At 44.3% G+C, this 27,073-nt stretch overlaps 1 protein-coding gene across 2 annotated transcripts in view; it reads right to left on the bottom strand.

Annotated features, from left to right (window-relative positions):
* LOC139766634 (uncharacterized) overlaps window positions 1–27,073 on the bottom strand; it is a 242,455-nt gene that overhangs the window by 192,833 nt on the left and 22,549 nt on the right. Inside the window, exon 2 of one of the 2 annotated variants that reach the window (XM_071695510.1) lies at window positions 7,888–7,953. The exons of the other annotated variant lie outside the window; for it this stretch is intronic. Coding sequence (XP_071551611.1) covers window positions 7,888–7,953 — 66 coding nt within the window. The remainder of the gene's footprint in view (window positions 1–7,887; window positions 7,954–27,073) is intronic. 2 annotated transcript variants of the gene reach the window in all.

Here is a 27,073-nt window from a genome sequence, read left to right as displayed (position 1 = left end):
CCACACACTTGAAGAGGAACCGCTGATGCCAACAGGTCTCATAAGTCTTTCTCTTCCTGTTACACCTCCTATTCTTCCTCAGTCTTCTCCTCTCCCATCGTCCCTCACATATCTTGTCATACTCTCTCTCTCTCTCTCTCTCTCTCTCTCTCTCTCTCTCTCTCTCTCTCTCTCTCTCCCCTGCTGCAGGTGGGGTGCTCCTGGAGTTCTAGAGTGCTGCAAAGTGTGCTGCTGGAGAGCCCGAGTGTCAGTGAGTGTCCAGTTTTATGCCGAAATGCCGCAGGTGTTCTTGTAGCACCACAGTTGATGCTTTAATACCTACAAGAGTTGTTCCTGGAGTGCCACTGGCGGGGGTGCCTCTAGTGCAACTGGAGTGCCACTGACGGGGGTACCTCCAGCGCAACTGGAGTGCCACTGACGGGGGTACCTCTAGTGCAACTGGAGTGTCACTGACGGGGGCGTTACCGATAGTACAACTGAAGTGCCAGTGGCGGGGGTACCTCTAGTGCAACTGGACTGCCACTGGCGGGCGTAACCGATAGTACAACTGGAGTGCCACTGGCGGGGGGTACCGCTAATACAACTAGAGTGCTTGCAAGTGTTGATGCACGAGGTGCTGGGGTGCTTGGGTGCATAGGGGTTGGCGCTGTCTGACACTGGTATTTGAAGAGGTTCAGGATCAGATGAACGGGTCTGAGACGAAGTGTGTGTGTGTGTGGCGGTAACATTCACCAACTGTTACAGGTATTTTTTTCTCTTTACACTTCACTCTGGCAGCCAGACTGGCTGGGAACGTACTGTATGCTGGTAGGAAGTAACACATGCTCAGCACTCCATCAAGGCCTCTTACATTCGAGTACATTTTCTTCCTAGTTTTCCTCAACGGTTCACAGAGTTCATGTTGAGACATTATAATATACGAACGACAAAAGGCTTTAACATCATAATCCCCTTTTCTAGAACAAACTCATTAATGCCGGTCATTAGGGTCATGACTGATGCATTTCCCATGGGTAATTACGTCCATTATCTGCTTAAAAAAAAAAAAAATTGCTTCGTTCCTACCAGATGTTAGGGTTACGAACATACAACTCGAGATGGTCAGAGAGATGGTTCGAACCGCCCAGACCGAACTTGATTCGTTCTACCAACTTTTACGACATACTACAGCCGGGCTCACTCTGATACACTCCCACTTTCACTATAACAAGTGGGTCCACCACACCGTCCCTCGCTGCCAGCCGAGGTGGTACAGCCTACAATCCTCCGTGGGAAAATGTGGTGGTGTGGTGGTGGCGGTGCGGCACATGGTGTGGGGGGAAAGCATACTGTGTGGTGATCCAGGATATACATGGTGTGGTGATCCAGTCCATGGTGTGGGGATCCAGTACACGGTGTGGTGATCCAGTACACGGTGTGGTGATCCAGGACATACATGGTGTGATGATCCAGTACACGGTGTGGGGATCCAGCCCGTGGTGTGGTGATCCAGTACACGGTGTGGTGATCCAGGACGTACATGGTGTGGTGACCCAGTACACGGTGTGGGGATCCACCACTTAGAGTAGTCATTTGGACTGATTACTAAAATCACATCATTGAGAACATGAGGGCAGGCCCTGAGCTCCCTTCCTTGTTCAACCAACCCCCAATGCCACATGGCTGGCTTGGCTGGCTGGCTGACATTGTGAATGGAAGATGTTTTATTCACATATGGGTTGAATAAGTGATGATTATGCAGCTTGGTCTCTCACTCACTCAAGGACAATCTCTTCCCTCCTCATGATGCGGGGAAGTAGTGTGGCATCCTGCTGTAGCTGTCATGAATTCGATCATGACTTCGTAGTAGGTCCACCGACTGCGTCACAGATTTTCCCGATTGCCTAAATACGGTTTAGAATAGCAGCTCCCTCGAGATCATGTAGAAATTCTAATGCTGAGCAATCAGCTTGGCCAGATGGTCTAAAGTGTTCAGTGCTAAGGGTATTGTCGTGTCGAGGCACCTTACATCAAGACGATGAATGTAACACATGCACTTTGCTCGCTGAATAGACAGCCACGAATTTCGTATGAATCCATAACGTAAGACATGAATCGCCTTCAAAGCGAACACGAAACCTGGAAACATGATATATTCAAACATAATCTAAATTCACTGCATAATCAATAGCTCCTCAGATAAATACATGACCCTCCCAACCCCTCACAATAATACAGATCATACGACTGAGGACTGAAACCTGGAGGGACTTTCAACCGACAGTGTGATGGATGCTGTCACATTCATTCGTCTGTGAGATGTCTCCGTCTTCCGGAAGCTTCGGAAGATTTCATGAAAATGATCTGTTATGACTAGTCTGTATGAACGCTGGACCTTCCCTATTGGCGCGTTTTCTTGTGTGTCGAGATAGCATAAGTGGTGATGACAGTGATGGACACCTCTTCTTTCATCATCGACTCGGTAGCATCTTTTCTAACGTTTCCATTCGTCCTTTCGCACAGGAAGTAGAGTCTGGCGGCCACTGGGAGCCTTACGTTATTGTCAATGAGTTGCTTCAGCTGAATCAGAGGGCTCCAGACCCCCAGTGATTAGGGTGCTCCTGCTTCCATTTCCTGGTCCTTGCATAGGCAGGGGGTCAGGTGGCGTCCACAATGAGGGAAGGACGACAAAAGTGGCCTCTCTTACGTTCCTGCAACACGTACCTATCACAGGACCCCAACACGCATTCGTATTCTGCAACGCGCCCGACCGCCTCAAGGTTACGTCATTTGTCGAAAGCATATTCCCGCGTCCTAATATGAATCTTGAACACTATCAGTAAAGTTTTTTTCTATCGGAACGCCTATAAGAGCAATAAAGATAATCTAGAATGCTTAATACATGATTACATTTAGAGTCTAATTGTTTTATGTGTATTTTTCAATCAAGTCTACAGGCCAAGAAAAATATACTGAATTCTGAAGCAGGAGTCGAATCGTTCGTTACCCACAGCGAGTTTACAAGATACATATTCGATGTTTACATTGAAGAACAAAGGCGACACTTTTAGAGAAAGGAAAACCCGTCTCTGCCCAACAGTAGAACATGGATTCAAGCAGACAAAAAAAAAGAGGGTGCATTTGTGGTCGTATGCTATACTGCACAATCATCAGCACAAGGCAATGCAGAATACTTGAGACCTGGTGACAAAATGTGATGGGCCATAATCATCATATGAAGGAAGCACGTTGCCTTGTGGCATGTGATTTTCTTGAGAGGAACACTTTCCAAAGTGACGTGAGGTTTTGAATTTCATTTCACACAGACACTTCTGTCAGGAAGGGAAAGTTTCTCCTACAGCCAAGCAAAATTTGCCTCTTAAATCAAGACCCGTGTTTCATTAAACCATCCGGTCCACCGTGTCTTTGTGTTGGTTTTTTTTTAGAATCCAAAATAACCTCATGGAGATAGTTTCTTTTTTATAACAGGAATTTTCAAAATATTGAAGTCCGTTTAAAATCTTCCTTTGGCCTTACAAAAAAAAAAGAATGTTTCTCACCATTCTCTCCTCTGCCTCACAAGGACAACTAAATAATATCATAGGACGGAGGAGATGAGGCCAGGATTCGTAAGACATCCTCACTACTGTGGTTAGGAATCATGCGAGGGAAGCACAGCACACAGTGATGAAAGCCATTTTGTCAATGTTGTAAGACAGCACACGGCAGCAACCCAGAACACTATGTGGTGGTGGTGGTGGTGGTTACGTATACTGTGCAGCAGGAATAAAGTGAGTGCAGTGTTTCCGACGCCAATTTCGGTACTTGTGGTCTCATTTCCTGTATCATGTGGCTACTCTTTTCTGTAATTTGGTAGTGCAAGGCGTTGCTGAGAACTGCCGTTGGGGTCACTCGCGGCCAGCAGAAGTTCTGCGACACGTCTGAAGCTTCGAAGCTCTAAAGGCATCTCTTGTCTCTGCCTGTCCAGACAAAAGGTTCGGTACAGCTTCGATCAGAAGTGTCCCAGTGCTTTTTCCAGTACTTGCCTGAGGTAGTAAATGGAGGAAAGTGATGAATGGACATCAGATGGAATATACAATTCCGTCTGGGTTGGTCTTCAGTCGTCAAACGGAGAAACCACACGAGGCATAACCAGACTTCTGTACGACACTGTATCACTCCTCTGAAATAGCGTAAATAAACGTAGCTTGTCAGTCAATGAATGTGACTGTTACACGACGCGTTTATCATATGATGACTAGAAGAAACTTGCTCCTCCCGCAAGTCTGTAACAACAGTTCTCTTTCAAGTCGGTGACGAGCGGCCAGGCAAACACTCCTGATGGTTGAAGATGTGTCGAGTCAGACAGGGCCTAGCGGTCATGCACCTCCAGGCACGCTGCTTTCCTTGTGTGGTGATGAGTGGTGAGGCGGTGGTGGGGGAGGGGGGAGGAGAGACGGGCGGTGAGGGAGGAGGGTGGTGAGAAATGATGTGCCTAGCCAGGTCAAAGAGAAAGAAAGTAGGAGCGAGAGAGACAGAGGAAGAGGGACTAAGAAGAGGTGTAAGAATATTAGACGCATGGTGGCAAAAAGAAAAAAAAAAGAGAACTGGAAGTAAGAAGAAGAGGAGGGAGGAGTTAAGAGGGAGAGTTGGAGTACTTGTTTGTGGTGGAGACCGGTCGTGCCTGGTGGTGTTATGAACGTTGTTGTGCCTGCGTCCGTTACCAGGGGATTACCAGTTCTCTCTCTCCATACTTTCTTAATCTATTTTCTAATATTTTTCTTTCTGTGTCCTCTCGATGCCTTTCCAGTCACCACTTTTTTTTTTTAAATTACAAAACTGTAAGGCAAATTTTTATCAAATGCTTCTACGAATACTTGGTTCCACCACTCCCCTGAAAATCTACTATTACAGGGATAACGTAAAATATGGCAACTTCACTATGTTAGATATAGATAAGACAACTTCATGAGCGAGCAGAGTTCCTTCCCCGCTCTTGTAGGAAGTGTGGAAGAACCGATTTTCTATCCAGTGACTCTCAGTGTGGTTTACATTCCCTGACATAACCCGTTTCAGAAACACAATAGAAAAATACGATGATGACGAATTTTGTTCTCCCTTCACATTGCCTTTGACTGCAGCTTCACTGGCTGACACAGAAGTTCGAGACCCCGCAAAAAATAATTCACCCCAATTGCAGGTCACAAGTCAATGACGATTTCCACGCCCTGACTACCAATAAACTGTTGCGGGTGACGCGTAGCCAGTTAACCCGTTCGAATGGCACACATGATAACAGTAAAGTTTACGGCAGAGAGCTTCACTCTGTTCCTCCAGGAGGTCGAGACTCGCCCAGTAGGCTGGACCAGAACCCACCTTAAACACAGTGATCATTCTGATACACAACGTCACATACAGCCAAGCACAGTAGTGCTAAAAGAGATTTCTCGTTCATATATGACAAAAAATCATCAACAGGTGATAAACCCTTCAGATTACAGGCTACAGGAAAATAGGTTAAAAAATATATGTACAGAGATGTATACCATCTGGAGTACAAATGTATACTTTCTACATAACAGAGCCAGCCCCACAGTGACTTAAAATCGTGTTCTGGCTTGTGCTTCCAGCGTGATAGTGGGTCAGGTTATACCGTGAAGGGGTTTTCCTTCCCCTTTGTGATAACATCCGTCTAAGATCATTAACCCCTGCAGCCGACATGTATAGCAGACTGATGACCGAAGACCCAATGTCTAATGGCGTTGTTACCATCCAGCTTAGAGTAACCCACAAAGCACACCGGTGACTGGAACGCATCCACGGAAATGTCTGGACGAAAATAGCACAGCGGACGTGTAGGTGGTCTACTTTCGTTGATTATTGGATGTGTCTATAACATCACGCTTCCTGATAAGGGCGGAAGATGATGTCTATCTAACGTGAGTAAAGAGAGTAAATACCCGTGGCTGTTACGTGCGTCACGAAATGATAAACAGGAGTCCCTGAGGTCCTCCAGAGCCCACAAGCGGAAGCGAAAGAGGGTCGCCGGATGTCCTCCACTTAGGTCATCATGAAGCAAGAACCGCTCTCATTACTACAAACCTGATATATATATATATATATATATATATATATATATATATATATATATATATATATATATATATATATACGGCACATAAGCCTATTTTCATGCCCATATAAAAGTCCCATTAACAATTAGAGACTTTCTTTCAATCTGTAATTAACTTGAGCTCCTACCCTCACTTGATTAATCCGTTCTTCTAACTCTGGGAATCTTTATTAACTATTCACTGAGGAGAATGAAACTTCCATGTATGCAAGACGAGAAAGACGTTACGATTCACCCTCGGTGCACGATGGTTTGATCCAAGACCTACACCATCTGTGGATCAGACCTTCTTGCCCACACCCCACCAGCGCTGTCGGGAGCAGAGGGTCATCAACATCAACTTGTAGGCGGCTAATCCGACAACATTACTCAAGTCCTTTAGCTTGGAAACAAGTCTTTAGCATCGAAAGACAGATCCTCACCAAACCCTTTCTATTTTGTTTTACCCTATCAATTGTTACCATTGCTAAGATATCATTATCTTTCCTCGTTATATCTTTTCTAAAACCTGCCTACCCTTCTCCCATCACATTCCACTTCACACATTCAATTACGGTAATACGCTCGCCACCACACTCGGTGTGCAAGTTATCCATGGCCCGAGGGTGGATGTTGCAGATGTGAACGACACCCCAGAGTGACCAGCAAAGCTGCTCCTGCTGATGATGATAACGATACTGTTCGTCATGATGGTGAACCTGACGGTGAATATGATGCACGTCCCTCAAGGCTGAAGAAAGTCTCCAATGAACTTTTATTGTCGATATGTAACTTTCATATCCATTTTTGTATCTTTTTTCTTGAAGAGTTTCCGTCATCTACGTACATTCTTTAAGCTTATTTATTATAGTCTTTTTTTCTTTTGTCTCCTCCACTGCTCTGGTCATAAACACTTCTTCGTCCTTACGTTCGTTAAACGTCAACTAAATCCAATTAACAGCATCAGAGTCAAGCTTAGCGGTGAACCACACACACAACAGCAGTAGAGTCAAGCTTAGCGGTGAACCACACACACAACAGCAGTAGAGTCAAGCTTAGCGGTGACACAACAGCAACAGAATCAGGCTTAGCGGAGACACCACACACACACACACACACACACACACACACAAGGTACAGCCAGCTCCCTTTTGTTCATTAAATATATTTTCCAACCACCAAAGAACAGAGGGCAGGTTTACAAATGATTCTGACGTAATTCACGTGTTTCCAAATGATTTCTTTTGACACACCTGGAGCGTTACACACTGGTCATGTGATCATGTTTCGTCGAGTGTATGACAGTTTAGTGACATCAGTAAGTGGTCTTGGGTTCATCTTATCTCCAGCTGTACCATTATCTGTCACTCGTACTTGCAACACGGGCCACTAAGCTTCTTGTAAGAAATCCGCTGATGTAATCAGTTTGACTGGGACGTCTACAGCCAAGCACCTTTCATCATTTTTTCGCTGCTATTCGACAGTTTTTCTCGCTATCCTCCTCCCTTTTCCCTCATACCAAGCTACTCCTTTCTCCCTATCAGCTGGTTCTGTATACCTGTCGTTAATTAGCCCCTTTTTCTGCCTTCTGTTGCTCTGTCTCCTAACAGCCAACCTCCTGCTCCTGTTACCTAAGAGCCCTCTTCTTCCTATCCAACAGCGTAACGCTGTATTGAGATCATTAAACCTATTTGTTTTCTACCAACCAAGTGATTCTCTTCTACTATACAGTTAGAACCTATGCTATACAATGATTGCATTAACATTTCTATTATCAATAGTCTTACGCCAGTTACCTTGTTTTTTCTTCTTTTTCCAGGGTTTCCTTCTTTCCAGTAAAACTGCATCCTCAAGTGCCTCACCTGTAAAGATAAAAGGTCAGAATTAATTCGCCGAAAACGTCAAGTCGGTTCGGGGGAAAGAAAAGGAAGAAACATTACGTCTCCAGAGTATAATTGCAACGTCAATATATGCATGTTTTTTTGAAAGTCACCGACTCTGGTTAAGAAAAGTGAAGATGAGAGATATGTAAATGTTTTAAAACATGTCTGTGAGTAACAAGAAGATGTGACCCTTATGGAGAGTCATTTGAGCAGCTGTAAGACTGCATCGCAAGCACCACAAGGTCTACTTGCCTAGAGAAGGGACTAATGTTATCCCTTTAGATTATTGTAAGGCAAAAAGACGTCGTGCTCTTTACATGTTTCCTTGACCTCTAACTGAACAATCTTGCCTAAATTAATTGAAATATCAACCATATCGCTTGTTGCTTCTTTTATCATTTGTGATATGAAACAGATGCTCATAAAGACTTCATTATAAGGTGGAGCTGAAGGACATTGATGTAACATATTTACTCATACAAGACCGGGCGGGTTTAGCAGCTAAGTACCTCGACTGACAGAATACTGAAAGACACTTCCAGAACACAATAGGAATAACTACAATGGTTCTAGATATAGGGAAAGGAAACGAGGAAATGTCATAACGCGGTGAACGTGGAGGGGCGTGCTGGACTCTGGTGGACATGATCTGGTGAAGCGGGCTCAAGAAATGGTGTGTGTGTGTGTGTGTGTGTGTGTGTGTGTGTGTGTGGTGGGGTTGATTAACCACCTGCACACGAGGGTCAAGCTAGCCAGGAACTTCACCTGGTTCACCTGCCGAGCAAGGGCCGGGGGAGTTGATGTTTGGCTTGGTGTTACCCATGTCCACCTATGCTGTTACTTACTGCCCCATCATCAGCAGAGGGCGTGTACCCCTGGGGAGAGGCATCCACCTTCGGCAAATATAAGAGCCGCGTCAGTGCCCACAGAGACGGACTCCTTGGCCCAGAGGCCGGTCACGACGTGTGTGCACCAGGAAACTAAGCAAGAACATCCCCTTCTCACTCTTCACACTCACCTACATCCTCTCCTTAGTCCTTCCTGCTTCCATAAATCATCCTCTTTTGACACTCATTCCTTCAGAAAAAAAAAATGAAATAAATCTTTGTACACGAAGGGTAAGACGTACAATGTAATCGAAACGTACCACTCTTACTGGAGTCTGTGTACCCATGCCTTTCCCTCCCTTCTCCTAACACACCTAACCCTTCCCTCAGCTCTTTCCCCCTTCCCACTCTCACCCGCCTCACACGGCACCTACATTACCAGACGCATAAAAGAGCATAAAAGACTCACTGTAAATAGTTCCGTGTGCGAGTGGGCAATGAGGACGTGTGTCCGGTCACATGCTGGGCTGACATGGTTTTTATTTTATCTTAGCTTAAAATCAAGAACAGGAAGATATTACTTTTCGACTTTTGGTTTGACAAGAATTACTTGCCCACGTCTACAACAGACCTTTCCGACCTAAGTCGATCTATCCTCAACTCATCAACTTAATCAGCCTATACTGTTTGATCCATTGTTCTACTGGCACGTTATTGAGATGACCAGCGCTTGAGTCCAACCTGGAAAGAAAAAAAAGAAAAAAGAAGAATCGCCTCAGTCCCCTGGAGCGGTCGAGCCCAGCTGTAGCAACCTGTTGACTTTCACTGTCACTTACTTTTTAAGGCGTCGAGTGGGATAACAACCTTTACGACGCTGAAGAATAGCGGCGGGATTGCCATGCCTCGTGACAAAAGGGGGGAATGGGAGGGGTAAAGCGAGGCGTCTCTTGAATCTGGAATCAGCTAATGAGGAGCTTTTGAACGTCAGTGTGATTATATGTAAAGTCTAAAGTTGAGGCTGGTCGATCAATAGATTTCAAAATACCGGATAAGGTGGGCTTGACAGTGAATCCTGCTGGAACTAATTATATAGTCAAGCGAAGATAAGCCGGTCCACCCGTGCAGGAGTGGTTGCAGCGGTGCACGGAGGAGAACCCCCCGTGATGTTAGACTGGCTGAAGAATGCTATCGCCCAAGTCTCTAAACAGACCTGGATGGAATACACACACACACACACACACACACACACTGGTGAGCCATGCGTGTGTCCCCCATATTGACCCAGTGGAGTGTGTATCATCCGAGTGTCTTAGCAAGGTGGAGAGTGAAAAATCTCTTCTTCACAGCCAAGCAATACGTTCCTCCACAGTTACAAACACACTCCTATATGCTAACTCCACCGTCTCAAATGCTGGTTTTTTTCTCATGCTAGCTTCTCTCTCTCTCTCTCTCTCTCTCTCTCTCTCTCTCTCTCTCTCTCTCTCTCTCTCTTTCTCAGTCTCTCTTTTTTTTTCCTCTCGCTTCTCTTGGCTCGAACACTTTCCTAGTCATCCTCTTCGCTTTCATCCTTCTACTTCTCACTAAAGCGACTGCTCCCTTCTGTGTTTCCACCCTCCAGTCACTTCCTACTCTGTTTGTCCAGCTCGTTTTGCATTCACGCAAGAGAAAAGTGGCATAATTCAATTTCTTTTCCTTCCCCTGCCATCACATTACGGCACGTTCGTCCCACTGTGTATGTGGGGTAGGCTGAACTACGACCATCCAACAGATTTCTGCAACATCTGCTGACCTGAACTCAAACTTCACTTCAGTAAAAAAAAAAAGAGAGAGAGAGAGAGAACAGCAACTTGCTCACCTTTCAGCACAAAGATAAGTCACTCTTCCAAGTCTTTTATATTTAATTACGGCACTTGAGGTGTTCCTAAGGTAATTACGATTTTCAAAATTCCTCTCGACAGTAAAATAGGATATTGAATGATACCCAAATGTATAAGACTAACCACCACAGTGATTTCGTTAGCACTGACAGTCAACTTCCTCTTTATGTACCATGTCCTGCCTTTCTCCTGCCGCTGCTGTCGCCGCCACATGGTCTACACACACACACACACACGCACACACACACACACACACACACACACACACACAGCATTCTTTTTTTTCGTCCATTCTGGTCTTGCACTCCACCTGCACCTCCAGCACAGATCTTCTTTGGTGCTGTGTCTTATAATGACATCAGAAGAAAAAAAACTCTCTGATGATGTGTCGGACTCTCTCTCTCTCTCTCTCTCTCTCTCTCTCTCTCTCTCTCTCTCTCTCTCTCTCTCTCTCTCTCTCTCTCTCAATCTTCGTTTATCCTTACCATAGTATATATCTCGCAACTTTCTTCCCCCCTTCCTTCCTTCTTTTACTTCCTTCCTTCCTTCCTGCCTTGCATCCCTGTAGTACTCGTTTTCTATCTAAGTGCTCCCGATACAACCCTCTCTATTCATGAAACTATCAACAACAACAAGAACATGCATGGTAACTGGAGCATCAAGAAGCATTCCTTGGTGAGTAACATCTCGAAGGCGTTTTCCCGAAGCTGAGATTCGTAACATCATGATGGCGGTGTTGGTAAGTCTGGGGTGACTTCCAGTCGTGTTGCCCAAGTGTTCACGGTCGGTGTGCGACAAGCTATTTGGCTCTCCGTGTAACTGCTGTGTTGCCGCAGAGGAAAGTGTGCTGTAATCCTAGTAATCAGGGGTGTGACACAACAACCCACGAGATAGTATGTGCGACCAACAACGTCACAGAGGAAACGTACGAATCCTCAGTCCTTATACAATAAGAGCATCGAGGGCGTGATGTATCTTGTTCGAACCCCTTATCGTCGAGGGATCGAGGGAATAAGATCGTATTCCCGATACGCCGTTGTAAGGAAGGTGCAGTCCGATACAGGCTCAGTGTTCAGTAGGGCAGGCGCGCGCGCGAGAAAGAGAGAGAGAGAGAGAGAGAGAGAGAGAGAGAGAGAGAGAGAGAGAGAGAGAGAGAGAGGCCACTACTACCGCAGTTCTGGGTGTCTGTCTGTCTGTCTGGTTGGCTGGCCTACTTGTGGTTGGTTCAGGAAGTGATATCAGGCGATACTGTGCGAGTGGCACTGAGGCGGTGTCAGGCTGGATGTGGGCTTGTGGTGACGAAGTGTTTAAGTGTGTGTCTCAGAGTCTGAGTCCTGGTGTTGTAACCTCTTGAAAGCAGAGCCCGGTAACACACACACACACACACACACACACACACACACACACAACACACACACACAACACACACACACACACATACAGAGAGAGAGAGAGAGAGAGAGAGAGAGAGAGAGAGAGAGAGAGAGAGAGAGATCTGAATGTGTTTATGAGGGGTTCTGGGTTCTTGTGTTGTGTTATGTATGCCTGTGAACACAAGCAGTCAAGTGTGTTATGTCTCTTGGAAATTATGACTAAATGTATTCACATGTGTCCATTGGTCCCTACTTGAGTTTCACCGCGACCAATATAGCAGTGTGAAGCCCATACAAATAGCGTATTAGCCAGCTTGGTCACGTACTTAAACTGGTCAGCCACAAGACCATCAAAATATAAGCGATCTGTTTGCCGGATGGAAAAAAAAAAAACACAGAAGCATATGCTGCAGAACGTGAGTTCGTTTTCTTCCTGCATAAGTTTCAGAGATAAGGTGGAGTGAGTAATACAGCTCCAGGCCATTTCTTCTGGCCTGGCAAACAGGTATCTCCTGACGAAGGGGCATGTTGCAGGGGCGTTGAACCACCACAAGTCGAGGGGGAAGCTGTACCTCTACCTTATGGTATATACCAACGTGCTAGGGCACGATGGATAACTAGTGATGAAAGTACGATTGGGACGGAGGAGTAAGGCAGGAGCTGTGCCCTTCATGAAGCATTTACGATAGTTATACGTTTTTGGAGGCGATGAATAATTCCACCAGTTATACGTTTTTGGAGGCGATGAATAATTCCACCAGTTTATCTCGACATACAGTCATGATTGATGGGCTATATGACCCTCTGTCTTTACTGAAAGAATAAACTTTGATGATAATAATCACTACTATCATAATACCCTGACATTGTAAGTGGTATGTATGTCTGCATGTCTGGGGTGGGTCTGGTTACGTAGGAGTTCATTTTTCATGAAATGATGGTCGTGTTGTCGTTGACGATCCAGCGTTGGACAGTAAATGTCTACCACGACGGATGGAGAAGCAGTGTTAAGTCATGTGTTATTCATGACCTGGAGAGCGAGGGAGCTAACGGGATACATCTTCAATCGCTGTGGTTTATCGGAACTGGACGACGTGATGGATATAACGCCACCGTCTGATGTAAGGTCACCAGTGCTGTTACAGAATGGTGAAAAATATTGATCTTTTCGAGTACTTTTACAATCTTAACTTAATAGATTTAAGGGGAGTGAGGAATGTAGTTGGTGAAATATAGAGGACAAAAGAAGTATACATCATAACATGAAACTGGTCGCAGTGATGATAGAGAACATAACGAGTTAGCTTGATAACAACCATTTGTACGGCAGAGATCATTAATATCCTGTGGCACTCCATACATGGGTTCAGCGCAGGTACTATCCAGTCTCTCTCCCCCCAGTCACCCTTCCTAAGACTCGGCAATTTTCCTTCCTTGCCACAACAGACTCGAGACGCAGTCTTAGTTACCTGGCAACCATTATGATGATGATGATGATAATGGCTGAGGGGGTCGGTTGGGCTTCGAGTGTCACTCTTCGCCCCAGTATATTACCTAACGAAAGTGACGGTCGTTTTCACTTAATGATCCTCGAAGTGTAAAGTAGTTATCTGATTCTGAAGGTTTATATTAGGCCTTTTCTTCATGTCCTTATCTATAGTATCTGCCATTTTCATTGTACGGTAAAATCGCATTTTTTTTCTATTTTCATCTCTACATTTCCAGATTTTATCTGATTTTACTTCTCTGGTCTTTTCAGACTTCAGTTTCTTCCCAGAGCCGAATCTGTGAGATTTCATTTCCCGATCTCTATTCAAATAAAACAAGATTTTTGTCATTCTTTTACAGAGATGGTGCTTCAAAATCCGTAGGGACCGAAGCCAGGGAATGGAGCGTGTCTTTTTTTCCCTGTCTCTCCTCAGGGTGTAGAAAACGAGGAGCTGTGGGTCTAAATGGCAGACATTTACAACGGATGAACACAACAGATACGATGCTGTGTAATCTCTGCTGGAGATTGTAATCTCTACCGGCCCTTCACCGGCTCACTGGGGCTACCCAGACCCCGCGGTGACCATTACGCTCCATCGAATTAACACGATGCCTGGACGAGTAACGACACAAGCACCTGCAGGAGGACGATTAAAACCCCCGCCAGATATCACCAGCAGGTTTCTCATAAGATTCGAAACTCTCTGATTAGATCTTATGGAATGTTATGTCCACGAGATACGCACGACCATGAAGAAACCAACAGGTTAACTTGATCTCATAAAACGCAATTTACTGAGGTATACACTGCCACAGATACAACATATTCTGGATATAACATGAGGTTGTATGATATCACATAACGAGCTGTTACCTAACGAGTCAAACACTTTAAACACAGCAACATCAACGGTTCAATACACAAGACGCTGTTAATTCCCCACAACACTTGACCCAATAATAAACTTTTTCCTCCCCAGTGTGTTGTCCATAATTAGGCCAGCGGAACGAGCCCACCCCACACACACACACATACACCACACACACACACACACTTCCTGACGTTCCCGTCTTTTTGCTCCAGGTCACAGTAGCCCTGTTGCGGCAAAGATCCGGCGCCACCATCGATTGGTTAACGTCGCTGGGGGCGCGCTACACCACACCACCTCTCTCTCCCTCCCTCACTCACTCTCTCTCATCGTTGAATGGATCAGCAGTTCCGGCTAGGCCACTTGCCTTACCAAGGGTCAGTATGGCCCTTATGGCCCACCGTTTTAATAACACGTCTGCGCAACGAACCCGCTGACATTTCAGAGCTGCCCTCCACTACCTGCTCTGTTCCACTAGGTGAATCGTTCCTCTCTCTCTCTCTCTCTCTCTCTCTCTCTCTCTCTCTCTCTCTCTCTCTCTCTCTCTCTCTCTCTCTCTCTCTCTCTCTCTCTCCGAGGAAAAGACCTTCCGTGTGCGTAACTGTGGCCTCTCTAATACGACGCTGGTCAAGTCATCATACATATATATACATATATGTATGTGTGTGTGTGTGTGTGTGTGTGTGTGTGTGTGTGTGTGTGTGTGTGTGTGTGTGTGTGTGTTACCGGTCTCCGTCTGCATGAGGTTATCTCGCGAGCGCAGTCATATAACCTTTAGCAAGGTTCTTATATCACCGGAGGCATAGCCTTGTCGTAGAACTTCTCATTCCAAACGAGTCCATTATTTCCCTGCCACTAGCAGTGCACCTCAGCCATACCGAGAATAAGAGACACAGCCACTCGTCACCTAGCGATTTGTGCATACTCAAACCCCAGCTCAGTGAGGGAAAGTGTACTTTACTGCAGCACCGAGGGTGCGACGTATGTGTACACACACACACACCGCATTGGATTCGAACCCTGGATGGAGCTGACTATCAAAAAAAAAAAAAGGGGGAAAACACCTCAAAAACGATTAAAAACAAATATCTAACGTCTATCCATCATTAAAACGTTTTTAGACGCATACAGGAGACTTAAGTCATATCCACGATGGAAAAACAAATATAGATAGCTAATTAATGATGTTATCCACACAAGTGTACAAGAAAGACCTCAACACAGTACGTAAAAGCACGACAGGGTCGTGAATCATAAACCGAAGCTGACCCTGGAACCCACACTGTATACGCAGCTCCAGCTGAGGCAACATCAACACGAGCTACCTACCTGGTGGCTCGAGTGAAAGTTCGCAGCCGAGAAAGAGAAAAAAAAAATGATAATAATGCTGCAAGTTCACACCAGAGAGACCTTGTCGATAACCCTGGGAGTCTATCGTTTGTGCCCTTGTCCCCGGATAAGGCTCGAGCAGATGGTTTACAAGTGGGACACCTGTGTGTACCAAATTTGTACTTATTAAGCTTATTCTCCGTGTCAGCTTCCAGGTTTGGACGACGTTACTTTTCTGTTATAAATCTTATTTTCCCAGCTTAGTGTTCGTTATATAGTAGGCCATTATTATCAACGTTGTTAAGATATATGAAAAAAGAGAACCGGTCCCAAGTCTGATCCCTGTGGCACGCCACTTGTTACGTCTAACCATTCTAAGGCGTGACCTTTACTTACCACATTTTCTTTACGAGTCGACCACTTTTCTAACCGCTGAGGTACAACCCCCATCTATACCACCTGGCTTCAATTGGCATGGTAATTCTTGATGCGAAACTTTGCCAGAGAGCTTTCTGAAACATAAAGTGCCTTTACTTTACTTAACTGACACCAATCAGCCGCTTTACTTTAGTCCTGCATGTTGATTATGTCATAAAAGAAATCAAGTAGAAGTGTCAGACATGAACGATTGCGTAGAATAGAAAGATGTCGCAAATGCTATTTCAGTGGTGGTCCTCCAAACGATTTCCAGTCTTGTGGTAACTGATGGTTTCCATGACTCTGCCAACAAAGGACATCAAGTTTAATGGATGATAATTTCCAGGCTGACGCTTATTACTATTTCTGAATACACTGGCAAACTTGCAGTCCACTGGAACTTTCCTTCATTTTTCCACCTCTTTTATCTTTCTTGGATAAGACTTATCATGGCCTGCACTTTACTTTATTCCATCTAATGGTGATAGTATATCTTGAAACTGTACGGCAACATTATGCATAATGGTCTCTCGTAGCAATGAGATACGAGATGGAACATTAGAAAGAATCTCTGCAATGCATTCGTTGTTTTGAACCAAATCGTCGTTTCTCCGTATTCAATCGACAAATTGATTGATACCAGTCGTAACTTTCCTCTAATGAAATTCTCTCGAACTCTAAAAATTGTTATTCTGCATTATGGATATGAAATTTCAATTGAGACGACATACACCTGATTTTCCGCTTTAATGTAGGAGGGCCTCAGGAATGCATTGTGTGGGCCCAGATTTACAAGTTTTAATCATTAGCGATGTGTGTGTGTGTGTGTGTGTGTGTGTGTGTGTGTGTGTGTGTGTGTGTGTGTGTGTGTGCAGTAAGGTAGGAAACCCCATCTACTTGATCCTGTTCACTGAACTCAGGCTGACTTAGCTGGTCTCTATCGGGCTGGATCGTGTTACCTTATCCCCCTACCACTTGACCTGAGTGTAGAGGGGTAGATTTATCTACCTCTGTTGTGGGTTAAAGGTCAACATACTGGTGTTCAAAGCCTATCATATGGACCCATGAGGAGGTCTTTTTCCCCGTCTTTAATGCAGCTATAAAGTGTACTAGATCGTTCTAACTTGCCTATACCAAAGTTCCTCGCCTCCAAATCACGCGTGCTGAAGTTACAGATATGTAACTCAAGGCTTCATGATTCGTCACAAAAGAAATATAACCCTAGATTGAAAATACCGTAGAATAACACGAAAGATTAAAGATTAACCCAGTCGATTCATACCTAAGAGAAACAGCCTAGAAAGTATGACAAGATATGAAGACAACGATGGTTACAAACTACACACAAATCCGGGATATGAAGGACAAACATGGAATAGCCTTGGTTCCCTCGAAGCCTCAAAACACTTATGGAAACTCCAGTCATCCATCGATGTACAGAATAAACAATGTTCAGAATAGCTCAGTGAATCTCCTTCAGAATAAAAGATGCAACACTAATACATACACACCCCCAGTCTGCCGGAAGTATATAGTTAAGGCATCAAAAACACACGCTTCCAGATCATCACCACCCTCATGCATCAAATAACACTTTCACCATACACTTGTAAACCTCTCAGTCTTCTCTTCCATTCCTAACCATCCCTTCCCTTATCCCATCTCTTTCTTCTTCTCCACTGACCAGCCTCAAAAAAGAAAAAATCAGCCAGGCTGTGGGGGCTGTGTGGGCCTGAGGGCAGCGACTTCCGACAGTTTGGTCTACCTATGACCCAATCCAGCAGCCTGGGCTGTGGGGGATGAAAACCTCCGAATACTTCATGAGGCATTCACCACGTATGGGTAGGTACTTCCATCTACGCGTTTTAGATCCATTTTGAAATCAGACATACAGAATACTATCAAGATTGATACTGGACTGTTCGCAGTCAAAGAGAACACACCATGTGCAAGACAAAATGGTTAAAAAGATTCAACCATCCCTGGGCCACACTTCTATCAGGTGTCTTAGTATATCTTGTGTTTGTGTGTGTGCAGCCCTATTAGTTCTGGGTCAATCTCCCTTCCATTAACGATTCAAGACCTTTATATAAATCGAGGCTCCTTTGGTTGATTGGCTACTTGGGGTTTTGACCTATCGATTGCCAGAGGTCACTAAATGGCCATCAGATTTTAGGTTATAATCACCAGTCGAAATATCATGAACACTTTCTTCAGGTGTTCAAGACAATACTAAGATCAAACACATTCTCAGTGCTTATATATATGGCCTTTTATCTATATACCTTACGGAACACTAGTTAATGAAAGGTGATGACACATGGGAAATCTTAGAAACTGAATTCAACTGCATGTCTTTGAGCTGACATAAATAACCCATGGCTTCTCCCATCGACCAAATGTTGCCAGCATCCGAACTCCCAATACTGAACAAGTTCTAATGACCCCAATTTTCTGTATTTTCTCGTATCTTCGGATATTTTTCAAATGAAAATATAACCTAGATATGAAATAGGTCAGATAACTCTAAAACGTTCCTATGATATTACTTTGGGGAGGATGAACAGCTGGGTTGACTGTGGACCAGGATTCGAACCTGTCATCCAATACAGTCGACTCGCATGATCAAGGTTTCGGACTCGCTTGAGGAATTCTCTTATGCAACCCAAGGTCAGTCAGCTGGATCTACTCCGTTGCATACCCGTTATAGATATGTTATCGCTGTTTCGTTGGCCTCAGTTGGAGTGATCTTATCTCTGGTGGAAAGTAAGGCACTTCGACTCTGTGGCCAATAATGTCGTGGATTTTCCTTGTATTAAGTCGCACGCGATGACCGAATGGTTTCCTTTCAGAGTGAAAACAATTTTGCAGTCTTTATATCAAGGTGATGTCTCCATCTATTTTAGTGTTTCACTTGTCGGAAATTCATGTCATCACTTCCGAATGCATCATTTCCCTGCTACTGGAGGTAGCGTAGCCTTGAAGCTACAAAATCTCCTTCAGAAAAAGGACTTCTGGGAGTCAAATGCTGGTGAACGACATGATACACCTGTAGCCTGTAGTGCATAATCATATCTCGTCTATTTATGTTCCTGAAACTGTATTGTAATCGGCCAAGCGTCTCTTACTGTCTACTGTTGATGAAGGTGTTATTCTCATACCTCTTTCCTCAAGGCAGGTGTCTTGGCCGGATAAGCAGCGTAACAGCAAATTCTGTTACACTGACGTGATTATTGGGAGGTTTTCATTCGTGCTCACCAGGCTCTTAGCCACTCGCTCCATGGCCTATCTGATCATCAATATCAAAAAAGATAAAAATAAAAAGAGCCCACTTAAGGTTGTATTCATTCTTTACCTAAATTCTAAATAGGCCTTAAAACATTACTCGCAAGCATGCATAAAAATGGAAGCGGCAAAGTGCTTAAAATGCAGCATACAAGAAAATGAAAAATCGTAAACTATTTATCCTTCTCAATTTTGACCTCACGCTGCCAAAGCGGTGGGCAGACCAGCACACCTCGCGTGTCTCAGAGGCCAGTATCTCACTCGCATCACCATTATTTACCGCCAACCATGGGTAGTAGTAGAGAGAGGGGTAATCAACTCCCTCCCCCATTCCTTATGCTCACACCCCCCCATCCTTCACCTGCTGCTGTGAAATCGACACCCAGACCACAGGAAGGATTAATTCTCGTGGCGAAAGTCGCAGGTGGATCTCACGGCTAGGAGACCCCCTCTGCTGGTGTCTGCGATGGGTGGTGACCCCCGGAAGTCCAAAGCTGGATTGCCACAGACGACCTCACAAAGGCCGAGCGCTAGCGTCCAAATCGAGGTCGCCGCCTTAGACGAGGTTTCACCCGTAGTGGTGAGGGATGGGTTGGGTGGGTGGCTATGCATGCAGGCAGACAGGTAGGTGGGCAGGTAGGTAAGTAGGTAGGTAGGCAAGCAGGTACGCCAGCAGAAGCAGTCAGGCAGGTGAGTGAGCAGTCAGGTGAGCTGGTTGTAAGACAGGTATGAGGTTGGCCAGGTAGATTGCAGGATGGTAGGTTATTAGGATGATAAGGTACAAGGTGGTGAGCCAGGTGAGTATTGTTGAGTAAGGAGAGGTATGTGAGTGAGTGACTGACTGACTTGGTTGAGTTTTATACGAGAGAAATTAGCTGGATTTTTTTAATAGCACAAAAAAAAGCATAGAAAGGAACGGAGAGAAATGATATTTCATATCTTTTTTTAGTGAAGAATGACAAAGGGAAGACAGATACTTTCATAATACAAGAAAAAGAGAAAGAAAACAAAAATCATGAAAAAAACGCACTCAGAAATAGAGAGATTTTCATCATATCATGACGAACGTAATCCACAAGATAGAGTTAATGAAGCAGCGTTCAAAAAATTTTCAAGCACTCCATTGTAACAGTTCTTTACATCCTCGCTTCGAATTATTACTCTAGAAGAAAAAAAGAAAATCCCTTCTTGGAAACTGACGACCACCTGCCCTTCGAAAGTAAGTCTGGTCAAGGCTCCTACCCAAGCAAAGGTCTGTCGGGAAGACAACACTACGCTTATTTCCGCGTCAAGCACTGTCGAACCCACCCACCCACCCACCACCCCGGCGTCGCTCACGTGCGTACTGGAGGAAGGTGAGGTGAAAGAGAGTGCCAAAACTCCGACATGCTCTGACCTCAGTCATTTCTATATGTGATGAATCATACTCTCAACTTCAAAAATTAACGTAATGAGAAAAAATATATGTATATACATGTACATATATACATCTTGATATGTATACACAACGTGTAGGAATATTATTGATATGGGCAACATTGAGGAAGGCAAATAATCAAGTCAGAGAACGAAAATATGAGTGGAGGGTCGTGAGTAGAAGAGAGGAATCTGTCCAGCGAGGGAACAGCCTCCCTCAGCCACTGTCTAGGTTAAGGTCTTTGCCGTGGCAGTTGTGGCAAACCACATGTGGTACTAAGGGCCTTGCCTGGCGCCGATCCTCGCTCTCACCTGATAGCCATATTGTGTTATGGCATTGCTCTACTTAATCTTCATCCACAGTTACCCAGTCGGCAATGTACATCAGTTTCCTGGAGAAGCAGCTACCAGAAAAATTATCATTATCTTTTATTGAGATCTGTTCAGCTATTCTTACTCATTACTTATATTCTTCAGTACTTCTTTTCATCATGATGTGTCTGATCTTGGTAACATGTTCATTCTATACGTTATGTACAACAGGTATAAAAGATCAACACTAAAATTTTCCAATTCTTACCATAATTTCTTGAAGGTCTTATATCATTTTCTTTTGCCATCCTCTGAAGTAATCGACATCATGTGATGACCTACCTTAAAATAAATTTGATAAAATATGGTATTCGTAATCACCTTCAGCTACAAGTCTTGCTAATCAGACATCCATCGAGGACTGGGTTGTACCTGGTCGAGGGTGTGGGCGATACAAGTGACAGCTTTATGGGTGGAGAGGGGCGGAGGTTTCTTACGAGGTGAAGGGGACTTCCTCTCAAGGAGGAGAGAGTGGCAGAGAGGGTGACTCGAGTTTGTGTTACGAGATGGTAATGTGGTGTAGAGGAAAACCAGAGCATAGCAGGTTGAGGAGTTTGTGTGTGTGTGTGTGTGTGTGTGAGAGAGAGAGAGAGAGAGAGAGAGAGAGAGAGAGAGAGAGAGAGAGAGAGAGAGAGAGAGAGAGAGAGAGAGAGAGAGAGAGAGAGAGAGAGAGAGAGAGAAAGGAGTTCTAATGTATTCATTCAACCTTAAACCTTTACTCGTCACATCCTTGTGAGGTGCTATGCCCTCGACCACAATGAACTAATTCACCTCGAAATTCATCTCCAGAATCCCTTACGATGACCAAAGAAAAAAATCCCACACGTCACGCGTGATCCTCCTCCTCCTCCTCCTCTTCCTCCTCCTTTACACGACTGAAATAAGAGTAAGCCGAAGGTGGCACGGACAGTCATCACATTAACCCGCTGTAAACGCAGACTTGCGTAATCCTCACCTCACACCAAGAGGCTTCAAAGTCATATATGCTCGAACCTTGCCTACGTCCGCCACTTAATGACCCCGTCTCTAAAGGTCTTCAACAAACATTCAAGCAACAGTATGTCTGCCATTGTCCTTGCTCGGCCCAGCACCAGATGACCCAAATCAAAGTCTGAAGGTCTACATTTGTTTACGTTCGTGAGGTTTAATGGAAGGCAAATCAGGATAGTGTTATCAAATTTTGAAGGGTCATTATTTGAGGGTGTTATGATGAAATTAACTAGTATGTGCGTATATGTGTGTATGTACCTGTGTGTGTGTGTGTGTGTGTGTGTGTGTGTGTGTGTGTGTGTGTGTGTGTGTGTGTGTGTGTGTGTCTGATTACTAATTTATAATTACATATTCTTACCGTAATGAGAAAGGAGTTTTACACATGTGGGGCCCCATTCTCATGAACAATCTTTATCATCGTATATCTTCTTATATATTTTGCCTCCAAAATACGTAACGACACTCATACCAATACTGAAGTTTTATCTGGTCACCAAAATCATAACTATTTTAAAGAAGAGAAGAAGAAAAAAAAGAGTGACCTGCTTGGTGCGAGCGAGTACTGACGAAATAACTGCACCCGATCTACGAAACTGAACAAAAACTTATACTACTGTTATCACTTCTCTATTGCTGGGTACTAACTCATTTCAGATATTGTTCTGAACTTTTTGATTCTCATCACACACACACACACACACACACACACACACACACACACATACCTCCGTGGTGCTGAGGTCAGCGCTACTGACCGTCATGCATGCACGGGCTGCATGGGATCAAGCCCGCAATAGGTTCGAATCCTGGGTGTGTGGTAGCCAGTCCATAGTCCACCCACCTATTCATCTTTCCCTAAGGGTTGGTCGTTAAAATGGTTACCAGGCAAAAGCTATGGGGGTCTGTTCGTGCACACATACATATATATAGGAGTAAATACATCGTTCATATATATATATACGATGTTAAGAGACGGGGCAACACGAGCGTAAACTCTCTCTCCACTTACCACGCAAAGAGCAACCCACACATACCTCACCTCACTTCCAGACACACACACACTAATACCGCAGTCATATGCGAGCATCTAGCTCCGCTCTTACACTCATATGTAGAATTACCCATGAGACAAACAAGTGGTGTCACTCCACCAGCTTAAGTAACTACTACACGAAAAGACAAGAAGACAACACCTGGTCTAGAGTGAAGACAGACCTGATCAAAGTCACTGGTGGTGTCGAGAGGTGAGGGAGTAAGCAGATAGCCCACACCTTCCCTCTAGATGTATAGTATGGTCGCGCCCGATCGACGCTGTACAATGCCATGTATCTCGTCAGGTCAGACACACATATGGCTAAGGCCGTACTGGGACATGAAGTCTCCAGATGCGTCCCAGGACATACTGTGACTACCCTTACGAAGGTTAAGTCTCCATCAATCGTGAAAAAAAATCATTAGGGTCTATAGCGGTGTAAAGTGATATGTTTATTTCCCATTCTGACGGGCGGATTACCTCATGAAAATTAAGTATATCATTAATGGATGGTTGATGCATTTATGGTCCGAGAGAGGAGGCCGAAGCTTCAGTCATGGATTGATTACATCAAAATATAGGTTATGAACTTTCTTACTATTTCCACAGAGAGGTGAATAAAGGCCAGCGGGCGAAAGTATGTCTCTCGTCCGCTCTGACTAAAGAATTCTTATTAAATCTTTTCTCGAGATGATAACTTCAGAAAGGCATGTCAGTAAGCGACTGGATTTGTAGGGCATGCGAAAACCAGCGCACGTGTTCGTCCTCTGGGTTTAAAACAAGTCAGGAATGTTCATTCAAGAACTCCACCAGTTCAGCGTCACCACCCCGTGGCATACGGAGGACCGACCACAACATTAATAACAACACAAGACGATCCCCTTACTGGTTACAACCATAAGGTCTTCCTCCCAGGTGTGTAAGCCACAGGGATCTGCAGGTCAACCATGCGTCAGCCGTGGGTCGAACTCCTGCACCGAAGATGATATTGAGTCTCCTACTTCCCGTCACTGACTGAGGCAAGTGTCTGTAAGTCACTGTCTCTTGACAAAGGACAGTGTCTATCATGTACTGTCTCCGACTTTAAATGAGAGACTTATTGATCACCTGTGGGTTTTTTTTTCCCCAACCCCAGTTGTTCACGGCTTCTCGTTAAAGTGCACACAGTCGTCAAGGTGTCATACAAACGCGTTAGCACGATTCCATCACGATCTCGCCGAGTTAAATGCGGTAAGAGCAACTCGCTCCTGTCGACGGAATCCGACATTATCTTGCCCAGCAGCGGTGCAGTAGGAGAGCCTGGCTTGGTACGACATTCACCACCGATGATATGAGAAAGTCAAGATGTGCAACGGTGTGATGATGAAGTGTAAAAGGCCATCATCTGTTCGATCCAATTTCGATATCTACACCAAGTCTTCTTTTCTTTTTTTTCTTCTTTTTTTTTTTTTTTTTGGCTTCTCTCCCGAATTAAACAGGGATGGATGGAACTCCTCTGCTAAACCGGCCGATCTAGGTAGGAATGCATCTACACTTCCGAGCAAATGTTTCATCGTCAGGGATCTCTCTCTCTCTCTCTCTCTCTCTCTCTCTCTCTCTCTCTCTCTCTCTCTCTCTCTCTCTCTCTCTCTCTCACACACACACACACACACACACACACACACACACACACACACAAAGCCACACACAGTGGGTGAAGAGTGTTGGCTGATTGTATCAACACACGCATCCCAGCCTCAGATAAAAGCATGACTAACTCACACACATCACAGAATAGAACAATGAAATATTCCACATTTGCATACACAGTAGCTACCTGAGATTTTTTCACTCTTTCCATCTTAACCAGCATTACAGACGAGGAAACTAAAGGCGCCATTCACGATCATAAATACAGTTAGATCATTATATCAGAACCTAAATACAGGAAGCGCTATGAACAATTCTTATCCTAACACACACACACACACACACACACACACACACACACACACACACACACACACACACACACACACACACACCTTACCAAAAACGTGGCATAATTTCATATTAATAATTATAAAAGAGTTATATTACCTGCAGAAAAAAGTCTCATTATACCCCACCATATAATGTACATATAAGACCAATGAACTCTAAATCATTGATGGCATTCAACACAACAAACTCGGTAACTCTACCCGTCGAAGTATTCACTAACTAACCACAAGACACAAAAAAGAATGCCTCTGTGGTGTTCAATTAATGTCCTATCTAAGGAACTGCTCACCAATAATTGAGTTTAACCCTCTGTCTCTACCGCAGCTCCCTGATGCGTTTGAATACCTCATTACCTTATCAAACTGGTGTGTACTAAAACGTCACTAATGAAGTATTTGCGATCTCGTCAGTCAATGAAGCAGTTTCCATCAGTCGCTGGCGCAATGGTGTCAATGTCTGTCTAACCCCAGGTCAGGTATGGTGAGGTTATGGTAGAAGTGTAGGAAGTAAGGAAATGGATTTATCAAGCCGTCTGAATATTCTTTTTTTCTTTTTTTTTCAGTGCTTTTATGGAAGAATGTGGGACAAGATGAAGACGAGATAAAGACTTAACAAAGCGAAAGAATCTCCAAAGAGTAGGGTAAAAGCATGAAAAACACACGGCACCACAGGAATAGTTCGTAGTCTGTGGTCACGGGGGTGTGGTGGACGAAGGTAATACATAAAAATGTAAGATAAAAAGTCTTCTCTTATGGAGGGACAATTACGAAATCACGTCTTATAAATCATTACCGATAAGGTTGACGAAGATGTCGACAAATGTTTAGTACGGTAATGACAATGAGGATCATTATGATAAGCGTCATAACACAGGTTCATCATCGCAATGATGATGATGTTGAAGATTATCTTCATGCGAGTCATACATGTGAGGTAATGATATCCTACCTGATATCAAGCTATGACTCTGTACCGTAAATGAAAGAGATATGTCGAGTGTTCATGAATCTTACGACCGCATAAACGGGTTTTGGTTTAAATCTTATGAATTTTAGTCAAGATGATCAGCTTAATGAAGACTTACATGTATATACTCAACACAATGCGATGCTGTTACTCTGTACTGCTTACGTTAAGTATTCGTAACATTCCACTCTGACTAAGTCAGTCGTGTTCAGATATTTTTCTTTTCAACTCTGTATTTCCCTATATTAAGTAAATTCCTTCTTATTCAAAAACGCATTACCCATGATCCCACCTGCCATTAGCCAATTTAAGAGTATGATATGATAAGGGACCTTTTAAACGATTGAATAAACTCACACACCAGAACTAGATCAGCAAAGATACTGAAACATATACATGATGTTACCTATCAAAGACAAATTACTGGAATAATCGACAATAGACTGCTCACTATCGTACAACATTATCAAAGCGTTTGAATCATATAAGGATAAGAGATAATCTTTTTCTGCTTCCTCGATAATTCTCAAGCCTACAGAGTCACCAAGGAAGGGAGGCACCGGTCTTTACCCACGCCCTTGGGCCTTTGGACACACTGAAGGAACACCATGACCCAGCAGGGTGGTGGGTTCCTGGTCAGAACTTATCCTCTGTATGTCTTCCTGATGGCAGTCATGGCTGTGACTAATAAGACCCCCCTTCCAGAGTCAGATGGTAATCGTTTCCCCGCCCCTCTCCTGTACCTACCTAAATCGTCTACCTCACCCTACCTGTCATCTACTTAACCCTCCATCGTTAGTGATCTTAATGTCCGTAACACCAAGTTGCCAGACAGATGGCAAGAGCTGCCCTATCATTAAGGCTGAATGCACCC

Source organism: Panulirus ornatus, chromosome 58 (assembly GCF_036320965.1).
Source record: "Panulirus ornatus isolate Po-2019 chromosome 58, ASM3632096v1, whole genome shotgun sequence".
Classification (NCBI taxonomy): Eukaryota; Metazoa; Arthropoda; class Malacostraca; order Decapoda; family Palinuridae; genus Panulirus; species Panulirus ornatus.
The sequence above is the reverse complement of the archived record's forward strand: the minus strand, read 5'-3'. Positions and strand labels throughout refer to the sequence as shown.